The sequence below is a fragment of the Ornithodoros turicata genome, chromosome 2, assembly GCF_037126465.1.
Source record: "Ornithodoros turicata isolate Travis chromosome 2, ASM3712646v1, whole genome shotgun sequence".
NCBI classification, from domain to species: domain Eukaryota; kingdom Metazoa; phylum Arthropoda; class Arachnida; order Ixodida; family Argasidae; genus Ornithodoros; species Ornithodoros turicata.
In genome coordinates, this window is record NC_088202.1 from 14,812,093 (window position 1) to 14,827,636 (window position 15,544).

The window sequence follows — 15,544 nt, forward strand, 5'->3', positions numbered from 1 at the left end:
GAGATTTTTCAGAAAACGTGCAATACACCATGCTTACACCCTCGAAAGCGTTGAAACATATTTTTGGGGTGTAAAAGGGGTGTGTTACTGCTGTGTAGAGCCATTTTACACCTTTAGGGCTGTGAAAAGATTTAGAGTGTACTACTACTCCAGGACGCGCAACGAGCGGATGCTGGTGATGAGGGCCTGGAACGCCTATGAGACGTGCTGGTTACAGGTTGCTTTACATGTTACATACTTTCACGGTTTTACGATCAAAAGAGAGTTACACAATGAGGACATACTGACTGGACAGAGTTTACTCAGATCGAAAATAGGTCATAATAATACATCTAGTGCATTTAATATCGTGATAACCTAACCTAACCTAGCCTAATATAACCCTTTGTTTTCATCGACAGAAGTACATGTTCGGCATGGAAGGCTGTACAGTTACCTGGTGCAGAGCTGCTCTGGTGTGCTGCTTTGTGTGCGGCAAGTTTGCAAGCATATTCAACCCTAACTGACACATTACGTGGTTCTTGGGCAGAGGATCCGCAGAGAGTTCCTTTTAGTGTAAACAAATAAAGTGAGAATATTCTGCATTTTCTAAGTTCGCGTATTGTTTGTGTGTAATAGAGTAATGCGCGTGAGCTCTGAAGACAAAGAGGAATGCGTATAGTCAATGTGGTGGCGCCACCACATTGGCTATATGCATTCCTCTTTGTGCTATGTTGCGGCTATGTGCATTCCTCCATGTTTGGGCCTACTGTTCGGACGTTCTATTCTGCTGTCTATTATGGATGAAATAAGCAGTATTCACTTCTTTGCGAGGTTTAACTTTCTGGCTGGTCACTTGCTTAGGATTCTGATGGAGTCACAATAGAAAATATGTCAAGCACTTTCCTAGTGCGTCTTCGTTAGTGCTTCAGCGACCAAAGAATACAGGCGAGTTCAAAGCTCAATGTTCATACCACGTATTTCAGACTGCCCTGAGCCTTATCTTCGTACCGGACGTTCAAGAACTACGCAGAGACACGAATTCAGTGAGAATATTGGCATGGTGACATATGGCTCGTGTTACGCATTTTAGCCTCTAAAGACAAACATGCTAACAATGCAGTAATCATATCGCTAAGATTGTACTTTCACTACCTTACGTAGTATTGTAAAGTTTTAATTATCACTATAAAATAAATGAGCCAAACTATATTTTCATTTCTGGTCCTTAAGATCTCTACATGGTCACCATCGAGAAGCACACGTTTCTCGTAGCGTTTCTTCACCTTCCGCAGGCAGTCATTGTAGAACAATGCAAATTGCATCGAAAACCACTGTGTTCTGCGTTGTTAAGTTCTCGACCCTGCAATGTTTTTTAGTACTCGGAACAAGGAAAAGCCGCTTGGGGTAAAATCGGCGCAGTAGAGCGGATGTGGCGAACTATCATAGCCGTATAGCCTGACTTCCTGAATTTCAGCTTGAGATGAGTGAGCCGGTCCATTGTCTGCGAGGAGACGGACGCCTTTAATAAGCATATCCTGTCGTTTTTTCATCAGAGCATTTCGCAATGGACCTCTACCCGAGAAACGTCATCATGACGTTGTTAGACAGACTGAAACCGAAGCAAATCCGAAGGGGAGTGCTGGGATTCACGAATGGGCACTTGTTCACTACCTCCTATTGAAAGAAAAGTAGGACCGAAGGGCGCGTACCTTTCAGGAACCATCGTAATTCCCTCAAGACCATGGGTTTGGCGCGCGACCTTGTTCGCCCCCTACTTTCCAGCGTAGTTCAACTCTACAAAACCGCTGGCGCTGTCAAACACTATGACGTCATTTGTTTACAAACAGGGAGAGCTCTATTTGTTCAGCACTGTGCAGTAACACGCTGCCATAACTACCCACGCAGCACATGGTGGGCTAATAGACGTCTAAAAATGGAGAAAAGAATGTCTATAGAATGTCTAAGCCTAGACCAAATGTCCATCATCCGTCCACAAGACGTCAAATAACGTCTAACGTTACGCCACCAAGCCATCTAGCCTTAGACATCCAATATCTATGCACGTAGCCGAGATTTAGCTTTTTTTTTTTTTTTTTACCAAATGCCTCGAACTGGGTCGCACACTTGATAATGTATTATACATGAAGTCTGCCGCTAGATCAATTTTATCCCTCCATTCAGGAGACAGGCCTACGGTGATACCTTTCCTGTACCTTACTTTAGTAACCCTTAAGCGTACTTTAGACCATGACTAGTCCTGCTACCGTCCTCGCATGCATTCATGCAGAAATGTGATGGATTTGAAATTCATTCATGCATAATTCAGATAACAAACCTGTATCTCAGCATGAACATTTAAACCACGCACCAAGTCTACTGTACAAAAGGGAGCCTAAAACAGGATTAACGTTGCTGCCCATCAGGCATCTTGTGTTTTGAAGGCCACCACATTCCTTTCTTCCGATGTGTGATTGTTGTCTCTGCAGCGTTGCCTCCAATGACTCACTGTGGCTAGAAAATAGAACAGAACATGCCAGAAAGCAATATATGCAGCCTGCTAGTTCTAACTAGTACAGTGGCTACACACACTTTTTCACGGAATACCTGCTTGGCCACATAAGAGGGAAACCGGTAGCAACACCGATCTGATAGGTGCTGCAGAAAAAATAAATAAATAGATAAATGACAGGACTGTTACAGCCACGCAACACAAATTGCAGCGACAGCTGAAAATCTCACTGTACGTGTGAGATTTTCGAAACGAGGCAATAACGGCTGTCGCTGTGAAAGACAGCTGTATACGTGGTACCATGTTTACCCACGAATGTAAGTCGACCACTTTTCCCCAAACCAACAACTGAGAAGTAGAGGTGATCGACTTAGAATCGGGTCAGCGCCCCCGCACTGCCCTAAACTCCAAAGTACGCCGGAAAAGCCCTGGAGAACACAAGTCCAGATTCCAGACTGCTGTATGTGTCATTCACGTAGGAAAGACAAGTAACTGCGAAGCGAAACCTTACACAAGACTGGGAACGACGACACTGCAAATCACGGGGAAGGCCCGACGCTCCTTTCCTGAGTCTTTCAAGCGGCACCAAAGAAACGAACAAATGTGCTGCGGTATGCGAGTTCCGTGTCTCAGTGTATTGTATGTGAGTGGAAAGAACGACATGGTGCTATCATCAACAGCAGCGCGAAAAGCTCCCCGAAGAGTACAGAGAACAAGAGATGGCATTCCATCCTTATTTCCTATCACTTCGGGACCGGTATCACTACATCATAGGACAAATCTGAAATACTGACCATACGCCGGTGTTTATATGCATATATCGGGTGTTTCAGTTAAATCCCCGGGCTAAATAATTCGCGAACGGGTGCACCAATCCACGAACTTTCTTTTTTAGAAGTATCTGTCCGATACCACCTACAAGCTGCACACCGTGTGAATGAGTGGGAGGCGCTCATTATTAAAATAAAATGCAAATGAGTTTCGTAAAAAAGCGTAACTTCTGAAGCAGGGCGCTGTCGGCATTAAAATGGGTACTACCCCTTTTGAGACCTTCAATGGACACCTTTTAGAGAAAAATCTGCCACCGAAGCGGGTCATTTGTTGCAGTAATTAATTGGTTTCGGTTTACGTATTTTTGTCGCGGCTGGTCGCGGCGCAGCGCAAAAGGACGCTCTTTCACTCCCTTATCCATCAATAAATTACGTCCTTACATTAATGAATTAGACCAATGAATTACACCAATGAAATACGCCCTTTTGCGCTTCGCCGCGACCAGCCGCGACAAAAATACGTAAACCGAAACCAATTAATTACTGCAACAAATGACCCGCTTCGGTGGCAGATTTTTCTCTAAAAGGTGTCCATTGAAGGTCTCAAAAGGGGTAGTACCCATTTTAATGCCGACAGCGCCCTGCTTTAGAAGATACGCTTTTTGACGAAACTCATTTGCATTTTTATTTTAATAATAAGCGCCTCCCACTCATTCACACGGTGTGCAGCTTGTAGGTGGTATCGGACAGATACTTGTAAAAAAGAAAGTTCGTGGATTGGTGCACCCGTTCGCGAATTATTTAGCCCGGGGGTTTAACTGAAACACCCGGTATATAGGTAGTTGAAAAAAAAAAAAAGCAGAGGCAGACAACGAAGGTGCAGGAAATAAGAGAAAAGGGGGAAGTTGTTTATTTACAGTTGGAAAGTTAAGGAGATACGTCGACGTTGCGGCGTAAAAATCTGATTTTGTGCTGAATCTGATTTGTGCTGCTGTTTTTACGTCAAAATCAACAATGATCTAGATTGCAACTCCTCTAACGTCGTATATGTAATCGAAAGTATAATACGTGCCTCGCACAATACGTGGGTCAGACTAAAACGTCCTTCAGAATTGGGTTCACTAACCACCGGTCGGATATGACGAAAAACCTAATCTTCCAGTTTCGCGCCATTTCAGCCAGCAGAGCATTTAATTCAAGATGTATCAATTTTTCTCCTTCAATCAAACCTCGCAACAGATCGATCTCGAGAACAACGGGAGTCATACCTTATCTACAAATTCCAGTCTGCCATAAACAAAGATCCTGGTGAACTGTCAACAACAAGAACTTAACTATTTAGATAAGGTACTGTTTCTTTCTTCTTTTTTTTTTTTCGTTTCAGATGGGGTCCTGACAACACACCCCTCCCCTGCTCTAAGGACGACGACACCACCCGCACTTGACTTAGTATTCCCAGACTTGACATACTGGCAGCTCCCAGGTGGCGTTGCCCTCCTGATTCTGACGTCATTCTAGACATGTGTGAAAGCTCCAAACAATCACTGTAACCCTTTAGTCCTGATGAAGGCGAAGCTTCCGCCGCAACGTCGACGTATCGCCTTAACTTTCCACCTGTAAATAAATAATTTCCCCCTTTTTTTTCCCTTACTTCCTACACCTTCGTTGTTTGCCTCTGTTTTTTTTAAATACCTACTTAATTTCGCGGCTGCCCGACCACATTTCTTTCAGCATGTATGCAATATATATATATATAGAAGTGCAAAAAAAGACGCGGAAACATTTTAGGGAAGTTACAAACACTAGTTTATTACATGGTGAGACGTTAAAAAGTAAAATGGGCAAGGGGTCGACGTTTCGACAGTGGCACTGTCTTTGTCAGGACAAAAGATGCGTAGCTGATTACACATTTCTTAAATAGGTTTGCTACATGACGTCATAATCGGTACGGGCACGCCACAGGCGTTTGTCAGTGAGTCAGATTCGGGAATATTCCAGAAGGTCAAGTCCGGGTGGTGATGTCATTCGCCGCTTTGGGGAAAATTCCGGGCAGGGTGAGCACTGCTTCAAACTTTGCTGAAAAAAAAAAGAAAGAAAGAAAAAGAGAAGGGAAACGAAAAGGAAGAAAGTGTAGCTCATCTAGACGGTAAGCACTTTTGACGGTAAGCACATCTTTGACGGTAAGCACTACTTGCAAGTTCATGGCACGGCTATGGGTACAAAAATGGCACCTAACTATGCAAATATATTTATGGGAGCTCTAGAGGAGGAATTTCTGTCTAAGCGCCTGAAGAAGCCCACGCTTTACAAGCGGTTCCTCGACGACATCTTCATGGTGGGGCCACACTCAGAAGATGACCTAATCACATTTATCAGCGACTTTAACAAAGCACATCCGGCCATCAAGTTCACCCATCCTTATTCCCCTTTAACTGTTAACTGTCTCGATGTCCAAGTAAAGTTAACCAACGGGGTCTTGTCCACAAACCTGTTCCGTAAACCTACGGACTCTCAACAGTATCTAGCATTTAACAGTTGTCACCCGCGTCATACTAAACTTGCCATTACTTACAGCCAAGCACTTCGATACAGGCGCATCTGTTCCAGTGACGATGACTTGGACAGAAATCTAGCTCAACTTAGGGAAGCATTCATCGGTCGTCAATTTCCACCTAGCTTAGTTGACGACGCTCTAAACAAAGCCCGCAAAGCAGATCGCAAAGCCCTGTTCGAAAACTACAAACGCGTGTTAGATAATCGTTCCGTAAACCTCATCTTAACATTTAGCAGCAATATTCTAAACAATATACTAAACCGTCCCCATAGTATCCTCCTTCAATCAGAGCGCATGGGACAAATTCTCCCTCAGCCACCGCGGGTAACCTACAGGCGCGCGCGCAACCTGCACGATAGTCTAGTTAGCTCTAAGGTTAGCAAAGCAGCGCATCCAGGAAACGGCTGTCACCCGTGCGATGGTCGAAGGTGTCAAATATGCAAAGTAATGCAAAGCACCCACGTACTTAAAAGTACAAATTCCAATTTTTCCGTCAAAGTTAATGGTGACTTCGAATGTAATTCATCTAACGTCATTTATGTCATTCAGTGCGGCATGTGCCAAGCACAATACGTAGGTCAGACTAAAACATCATTTCTGATCAATTTCAACAACCACCGATCTGACGTTACCAAAAAGCCAAACCTCCCGGTCTCTCGCCATTTCAAACAACCAGGTCATTCACTAAATAACGTATCACTTTTTATTCTCCAGTCAAATTTTAGCTCAGATCGGTGCAGTGAACAACGCGAATCTTATCTCATTTACAAATTCCAATCAACCATTAACGAAGATCTGGGAGCACTTTCAAGGGTAAGAAATTTGGCCGCCTAGATGAGCTACAGTTTCTTCCTTTTCGTTTCCCTTCTGTTTTTCTTGCTTTCTTTTTTTTTCAGTAAAGTTTGAAGCAGCGCTCACCCTGCCCGAAATTTTCTCCAAAGCGGACAGTGACCTGCGGCGAATGACATCACCACCCGGACTTGACCTTCTGGAATATTCCCGAATCTGACTCACTGACAAATGCCTGTGGCGTGCCCGTACCGATTATGACGTCATGTAGATACGCATCTTTTGTCCTGACGAAGACAGTGCCACTGTCGAAACGTCGACCCCTTGCCCGTTTTACTTTTTAACGTCTCCCCATGTCATAAACTAGTGTTTGTAACTTCCTTAAAACCTGTTTCCGCGTCTTTTTTTGAACTTCTGTAAAACTTCGTGGCCGTTTGACAATCCTTTTACCCCATATATATATATATATATATATATATATATATATATATATATATATAAAAGGAAAAAAAAATAGCCAGAGCTCTTTGGCTGCACGTATAGCAACTGTTTGTAACTCAAACGTCGCCATGCCAGTACTGGACAGCTGTTTCAGCCTTGTTGGGCCTCATCAACAGTACGCAGGCAGGCAACGTTTTAGTGGGTGGCATCAGAAGGTCACGTAACACGTGATTCCTCCCGTCAGGGTGAGATAACTCACTCACTGAAAGCTCAGTGCAAAGCCAGTGAAGTATAAAAGGAAAAGTATAGCCAGAGCTCTTTGGCTGCACGTATAGCATATGTTTGTAACTCAAACGTCGCCATGCCAGTACTGGACAGCTATTTCGGCCTTGTTGAGCCTCATCAACAGTACGCAGGCAGGCAACGTTTTAGTGGATGGCATCAGAAGGTCACGTAACACGTGATTCCTCCCGTCAGGGTGAGATAACTCACTCACTGAAAGCTCAGTGCAAAGCCAGTGAAGTATAAAAGGAAAAGTATAGCCAGAGCTCTTTGGCTGCACGTATAGCATATGTTTGTAACTCAAACGTCGCCATGCCAGTACTGGACAGCTATTTCGGCCTTGTTGAGCCTCATCAACAGTACGCAGGCAGGCAACGTTTTAGTGGATGGCATCAGAAGGTCACGTAACACGTGATTCCTCCCGTCAGGGTGAGATAACTCACTCACTGAAAGCCCAGTGCAAAGCCAGTGAAGTATAAAAGGAAAAGTATAGCCAGAGCTCTTTGGCTGCACGTATAGCATATGTTTGTAACTCAAACGTCGCCATGCCAGTACTGGACAGCTGTTTCAGCCTTGTTGGGCCTCATCAACAGTACGCAGGCAGGCAACGTTTGAGTGGATGGCGTCAGAAGGTCCCGTAACACCTGATTCCTCCCGTCAGGGTGAGATAACTCACTCACTGAAAGCCCAGTGCAAAGCCAGTGAAGTATAAAAGGAAAAGTATAGCCAGAGCTCTTTGGCTGCACGTATAGCATATGTTTGTAACTCAAACGTCGCCATGCCAGTACTGGACAGCTATTTCGGCCTTGTTGAGCCTCATCAACAGTACGCAGGCAGGCAACGTTTTAGTGGATGGCATCACAAGGTCACGTAACACGTGATTCCTCCCGTCAGGGTGAGATAACTCACTCACTGAAAGCCCAGTGCAAAGCCAGTGAAGTATAAAAGGAAAAGTATAGCCAGAGCTCTTTGGCTGCACGTATAGCATATGTTTGTAACTCAAACGTCGCCATGCCAGTACTGGACAGCTATTTCGGCCTTGTTGAGCCTCATCAACAGTACGCAGGCAGGCAACGTTTTAGTGGATGGCATCAGAAGGTCACGTAAGACGTGATTCCTCCCGTCAGGGTGAGATAACTCACTCACTGAAAGCCCAGTGCAAAGCCAGTGAAGTATAAAAGGAAAAGTATAGCCAGAGCTATTTGGCTGCACGTATAGCATATGTTTGTAACTCAAACGTCGTCATGCCAGTACTGGACAGCTATTTCGGCCTTGTTGAGCCTCATTAACAGTACGCAGACAGGCAACGTTTTAGTGGATGGCATCAGAAGGTCCCGTAACACGTGATTTCTCCCGTCAGGGTGAGATAACTCACTCACTGAAAGCCCAGTGCAAAGCCAGTGAAGCATAAAAGGAAAAGTATAGCCAGAGCTCTTTGGCTGCACGTATAGCATATGTTTGTAACTCAAACGTCGCCATGCCAGTACTGGACAGCTATTTCGGCCTTGTTGAGCCTCATCAACAGTACGCAGGCAGGCAACGTTTTAGTGGATGGCATCAGAAGGTCACGTAACACGTGATTCCTCCCGTCAGGGTGAGATAACTCACTCACTGAAAGCCCAGTGCAAAGCCAGTGAAGTATAAAAGGAAAAGTATAGCCAGAGCTCTTTGGCTGCACGTATAGCATATGTTTGTAACTCAAACGTTGCCATGCCAGTACTGGACAGCTATTTCGGCCTTGTTGAGCCTCATCAACAGTACGCAGGCAGGCAACGTTTTAGTGGATGGCATCAGAAGGTCACGTAACACGTGATTCCTCCCGTCAGGGTGAGATAACTCACTCACTGAAAGCCCGGTGCAAAGCCAGTGAAGTATGCTATATGCTATATTGCAATTGATTTCATCTTGGAAAAAGTGTCATATATATTTTTTTAAATACGTTTCCAGTTAGCTGGGACACCCTGTATATATATGTGTGTAACCAACAAAACGACGGAGTCAGCGAAAGGCAGCCGGGATGTGAGCCTTTCCCCTCCGTCAACGAGAAGTTGCATTTTACGGTGATGCTGGCACGTCTTGCAGACGGCACGCAGCTTAGGTCGTACATCGTGTTCCGTGGGCACATTACAGGAAAAAACGAAAAAGGTGGTACGCGACGTGGGAACCGACATGCTTGTCATTCCCGGGTGACTGGGCTGCAGCTACTCAATGTGAGCGTGAATAAACAATATATCATGTAGCACGAACGAGCATGGCGAACGAATGATTAGTGCGAATTGGTCACGTACTCACGCCACCCGGAAGGATCAAGGGAACTTCGTCCCACTCCGAAGTTTGCAAAAGGGTGTCGTCAGCGTAGCCAGCCCTGCCCCGTGTCCTCCTTGTGGGCATGTTTAAAATGTGTGAAATTTCATTGGACAACGAAGTTTTTTTATAGCAGTGATGAGGAGCTTGGTAGCATGACTGAGGGGAAACCTTCTTCTGACGAGGAACAAATGTTTTGTCTTGGCAAAACTTTGTTATATTCTTGCCAATCCAAAAGTGTGTGTGTGGTGGCGGTAGGGGTGGGGTGGGGGGGGGGCGACTTAGTTTCAGGTAAATACAGTAGTTCCTTTTACCCTTCTCATGAAAAATAGCTAAGGCTTTATAGCTGCAAGTTGAGCATGTTTGTAATCTCAGCCGGGCGCACGGAAGTGACCCAGTCTTGTGTCGGTTGTAACAGTGTGTACCTCGGCGAGGGCACACTTTGCACGATAAAAATAATAAACGCATATATATATATATATATAGATAGGGGAGAAAAGACACCAGAAACTGAAGTAGGGAGTAGGGGAAAGTTATTTATTAAGCTGTCATTTAAACTAAGGGTCTGGGGAAGTCTACGTTTCGGCGGAACTATATATATATATAGTTGTGGAAGGAAAAAGACGCGGACAACAGATTTTAGGGAAGTTAGAAACACTAGTTCATTTAATGGGCAGAAATTAAAAGTTGAATGAGAAACGGGGTCGACGTTTCGACAGTGGCACTGTCTTCGTCAGGACAAAAGATGTCAGGACAAAAGATATATATATATATAGTTGTGGAAGGAAAAAGACGCGGACAACAGATTTTAGGGAAGTTAGAAACACTAGTTCATTTAATGGGCAGAAATTAAAAGTTGAATGAGAAACGGGGTCGACGTTTCGACAGTGGCACTGTCTTCGTCAGGACAAAAGATATATATATATATAGTTGTGGAAGGAAAAAGACGCGGACAACAGATTTTAGGGAAGTTAGAAACACTAGTTCATTTAATGGGCAGAAATTAAAAGTTGAATGAGAAACGGGGTCGACGTTTCGACAGTGGCACTGTCTTCGTCAGGACAAAAGATGTCAGGACAAAAGATATATATATATATATATATATAGTTGTGGAAGGAAAAAGACGCGGACAACAGATTTTAGGGAAGTTAGAAACACTAGTTCATTTAATGGGCAGAAATTAAAAGTTGAATGAGAAACGGGGTCGACGTTTCGACAGTGGCACTGTCTTCGTCAGGACAAAAGATGTCAGGACAAAAGAGATATATATATATATATATATATATATATATACAGGAAAAATCAGAAGACGACAAAGAGCTTACAGGAAAACACAAAGGGGAGTTTATTAACACATATAGGAATAGGGGTCGACGTTTCGGCAGTCAGCGCTGCCTTCGACGGGACTGGGGTTTGGTGACAAGAACAAGCTTTATATGTGGGAGAGGGTAATGTACAAGGGAAAGAGAGCAGCGCATGCGCTTTTGTCATGACTAGCATAGGTTGGTGACTAAGTGAAAGGGGAATGACCGGGTCTGTGCAGCAGGACCTTGAGGAAATACCCGTGAGCCTGAAAAAGAGACAAAAGAGTGTATGTATTGCGCTGGATTAGTCCAGCACAATCCAGCACAATAATCCAGCACAATAATCCTAATCCAGCACAATACATACACTCTTTTGTCTCTTTTGCAGGCTCACGGGTATTTCCTCAAGGTCCTGCTGCACAGACCCGGTCATTCCCCTTTCACTTAGTCACCAACCTATGTTAGTCATGACAAAAGCGCATGCGCTGCTCTCTTTCCCTTGTACATAACCCTCTCCCATATATAAAGCTTGTTCTTGTCACCAAACCCCAGTCCCGTCGAAGGCAGCGCTGACTGCCGAAACGTCGACCCCTATCCCTATATGTGTTAATAAACTCCCCTTTGTGTTTTCCTGTAAGCTCTTTGTCGTCTTCTGATTTTTCCTGCTTATTTCATTCTCGTGGTCAACCGCCCTCCTAAGCTTCTAATCTATATATATATATATATATATATAGGGTCTCAAAGCAAAGTGTGGACATATTTTTATATATATATATATATATATATCTTGAAAAGTTGGAGTTGGATCGGACGGCTACGTAATTATAGTTGAAATAAATGGGAGACAGAAGACGAAAGTAGGGGAAGTAACAAAAAAGGGGTTTATTAAAACTTAAAAATCATAAAAGTTAGGGAGGACGTCTACGTTACGGCGGAAGCTCCGCCTTCTTCGGGACAAAAGAGCTAAATGTGGCCACGAGGCTGATAAGGGGCTTGAGAATGACGTGGTCGGTTGGGGGAAATTCCCGCCACCTGGCGGTTGTCAATTGGGGAAATTCCAGAGCGTTTCTGTGTCAGGTCCAGGAGTGGGGTCATCGTCCTTGTGGGTCAGTGGGGACCTTGATCTGGCTGAAACGAGAAAAGGCAACAGGGTCTTATCTAGGTTGTTAGACTTCTTATTGTTGACAGCATGCCAGGGTCCTCGTTAATGGCCGATCGGAATTTGTAAATTAGGTAAGATTCCCGTTGTTCCCGGGAGCGGTCGGAGGTAAAGTTCGACTGGAGAATAAAAACTGAGGCTTCGTTGATTGAATGTTCTGGTTGTTTGAAATGGCGTGAGACTGGGAGATTAGGTTTCTTGGTAACATCCGATCGGTGATTGTTGAATCTAATTCGGAAAGAAGTTTTTGTCTGACCCACGTATTGGGCCCGGCATGTGTTGCATTGGATTAGATAGATAACGTTGCATGAGTTACAGTCTACGTCTGCGTTGATCTTGACGGTAAAGCTGGAATTCGTACTTCTGACCGTTTGTGCGGTCTGCATTAACTTGCAAATCTGGCATCTCTTGCCATTACATGGATGACAGCCCGCCGGAGGGCTAGTGGGTTCGCCTACTTTAGAGCGGACCAAGCTATCTTGTAAGTTACGTGTACGTCTGTAAGCGACGCGTGGTGGATTAGGAAATATGTTTTTCGTGCGTTCTGACTGGAGAAGGATACTGTGGTGGCGGCTAAGTATGTTGTTAATGTTTGAGATATTTCCGGCGAATGTTACAGTTAAGTTCACGGCATTACTTTCTGATTTGTTTTGTCTTGTCTCCAGTAAGCTTAGACGGTTTGCCTTGCGAGCTCTGTTGAGAGCATCTTGAACTAGATCGGGTGGATACTGACGACCGACAAAGGTTTGTTGCAGCTGTTCTAAATTTCTGTCCAGATCGTCGTCATTCGAGCAGATTCTCCTATACCGAAGGGCTTGACTATAGGGAATGGCCAGTTTCGTGTGGCGAGGATGACAACTATGGAATGACAAGTACTGCTGAGAGTCTGTGGGTTTACGGAACAGATCAGACGTTAAAACTCCATTGGTTAGCTTAATTTGAACATCAAGAAAGCTAACAGTGACGGCAGAATAGGTGTGAGTGAAGTTAATAGAAGTATGGAACTCATTGAAATCGCGTATAAATTCCAATAGGCTGTCTTCCGAATGTGGCCAGATCATAAATATGTCATCAAGGTAGCGCTTGTATAAAGTGGGTTTGTCCTCACGCGTGCTCAAGAATGCTTCTTCTAGTGAACCCATGAATAGATTTGCATAGTTTGGTGCCATTTTAGTGCCCATAGCGGTGCCGTTGACTTGTAAATAGTGGCCATCGTTAAATTCAAAGTTGTTGTTCTTTAGGATCAGTTCTAGTAGAGTAGATACGACAGATGGATCACAAGAAGAATCAGAGTACTTTGAAAAAGCCGCCTCGGCTGCAGCTATGCCATCATCGTGGGGAATATTGGTATACAGGGAAGAAACATCTAACGTAACTAGGAGACTAGATGGGGGTGGCTGACATTGATTTAGTATTTGCAGGAAGTGATTGGTATCCTTGATGTACGATGGTAGTCGCGGGGGTATGTCTTTAAGAAGATGATCTACGAAACTAGAGAGTTTTTCAGTGGCTGTCCCATTGCAGGAGACGATTGGACGTCCGGGGTTCCCCGGTTTATGAATCTTTGGGAGCATGTAGAATCTACCTGGCTTTGAGTTACGGGGAAGAAGGTATTCATATACCGCCGAATCGATCTTCTTTGCGGCCTTTAATGCCTTTAGATGTTTTGTGATATCTGAAACAATCTGTTCCGTGGGATCAGTGTCTAAAGTTTTGTAAAACGTGGCACAAGCCAATTGTCGCAGTCCCTCATCGATATAATCCTGCATATTCATTACGACAATTGCACCACCTTTATCTGCCCTTTTGATTATTAGGTTTTTCGATTTTTTAAGATGCGACAGACTACTTTGCTCGGCTTGACTCAAATTTGGTTTGGTTTTGCGGGAAGAGGGATTATATGAAGTAATTATATCTTTTTGAACTGCTTTTATATATATATCAAGAGCTTTTTCGCGATTGGGCTCTGGCGTAAATTCACACGGTGGCTTGAAAGGTTTGGGTGTTGTATCAGGCTTATCATGAAAATACTCTTTCAGACGCATACGTCGGGCAAAATTATCTAAATCGAGATGGAGTTGGTATTCGTCTACCTTGTTATTATTTGGGCAGAATGAAAGCCCACGGCTAAGAAGTGATAGTTCAGAATCGCTGAGGGGGTGGGACGACAAATTAACAACATTTTGAGGTGACGTATTGGTTGTGTTGTCATGAGCGTTAGGATTTTGATTGTCACAGTGTTCGGTTTCACCTTGGGAATCTAACGAGGGAGTAATTATGTTACTACTACCTGCGAGATTCGCGTTATATTTAGACATAAGGTCAGGATCTATCTGGTCCCTTGTCATTTTTTTACGTTTGGTGTTATTCACAGTTTCTTCCAAGTTCCTAGTGAACTGTGCCAATTCTGACTCATGCGCGTCCGTAAGGGTCACAGTATCGCGGATAGTTTTAGCTTGCTGAGATATTTCTGCAGTTGTTTCCTCACAGTGGGCTATTAGAACTTCCAGTAATGCAGTAGAGGCGTTGCTAAGGGTTTCATTCCATTTCTTTTGAAGGGTGTGGTTCAGAGGGAAGGTTGGCTGGAGCTTAATCGCGAGTCCTTTAGGAATTTTGTTATGATCGCTATAGACTTGCAGTGCGGTACGGTGGGAATTGTAGCGTATATATTTGTCGTTTAATTGTCGGATTTTGAAAAATGCTTTTGTACTCGGGCATGGCTCATTTGGATTAGAAAAGGTAGGCTCACCGGCGGTTAGTCAGTCCTGTTTACGTGCCCTCGATGTCCGTTCGGAGTGTCTTCGTCGCAGCATGGCTGCCTCTTGTGGGGTGGGCCACACTGGATCCGGGATGACCGGGGCGTCAGCTCTGCGTGGTGGAAGTTGTCGAAGCAGGTGTGGGATCAGGTCCTGGAGGTGGCGGCTCATCATCCGCACTCCTTCGAAGTTTGGGTGAAGGCCATCCGCCGCAAGCACCTGGGTTGGACGTCGTCGGTAGAAGCCATGGTCGAGGTAGAAAAGGTCCCGGGACCTCCTGCATAGCTGGACCAGCTGGCGGTTGAAGGCGTGTGCCCGTGGGTTACACTGAAACCCCCTACGCCTGTCAATGAAAGGGCGGCGTCTGTTATATGATCGAGGGAGCACAAGGGTACATACCGCCATTTCAATGCCTCCACGGGCGCGGACCCTTTCGAGAAGTGTCTGGTAGTGCGAGATGGCCAACTTGGGCTCAACGAACGGCATGTCGTTAGTCCCACAGTGTTGATGATGATGATGATTAAGGTTTTTTTGGCGCATTAGAGTCCCACAGTGTAGGACAACGACACGAACGCTGGCCGGTAGTAGGTCCACCTCCTCGATGAAGTCCAGGATACGTCCTCCGCTGCGGGACACGAACATCGTTGGTGTCGAGCGGGACCTGAAATCAAAGTGGTGGTACAAGTGCTTAGTC

General features: G+C 44.8%; 1 protein-coding gene across 3 annotated transcripts in view; it reads left to right on the plus strand.

Moving 5' to 3' along the window:
• Positions 1–4,691, plus strand: part of LOC135383137 (phospholipid scramblase 2-like) — a 53,009-nt gene extending 48,318 nt beyond the window's left edge. For 2 of the 3 annotated variants that reach the window (XM_064612739.1, XM_064612741.1), the window contains one exon: positions 402–555. In XM_064612739.1, coding sequence (XP_064468809.1) covers positions 402–506 — 105 coding nt within the window. In that variant the 3' untranslated portion in view covers positions 507–555. Of the gene's footprint in view, positions 1–401; positions 556–4,645 lie in introns of those variants that run through there. The other variant, XM_064612740.1, reaches the window with a different exon arrangement.
• Positions 4,692–15,544: the final 10,853 nt, after the last annotated feature.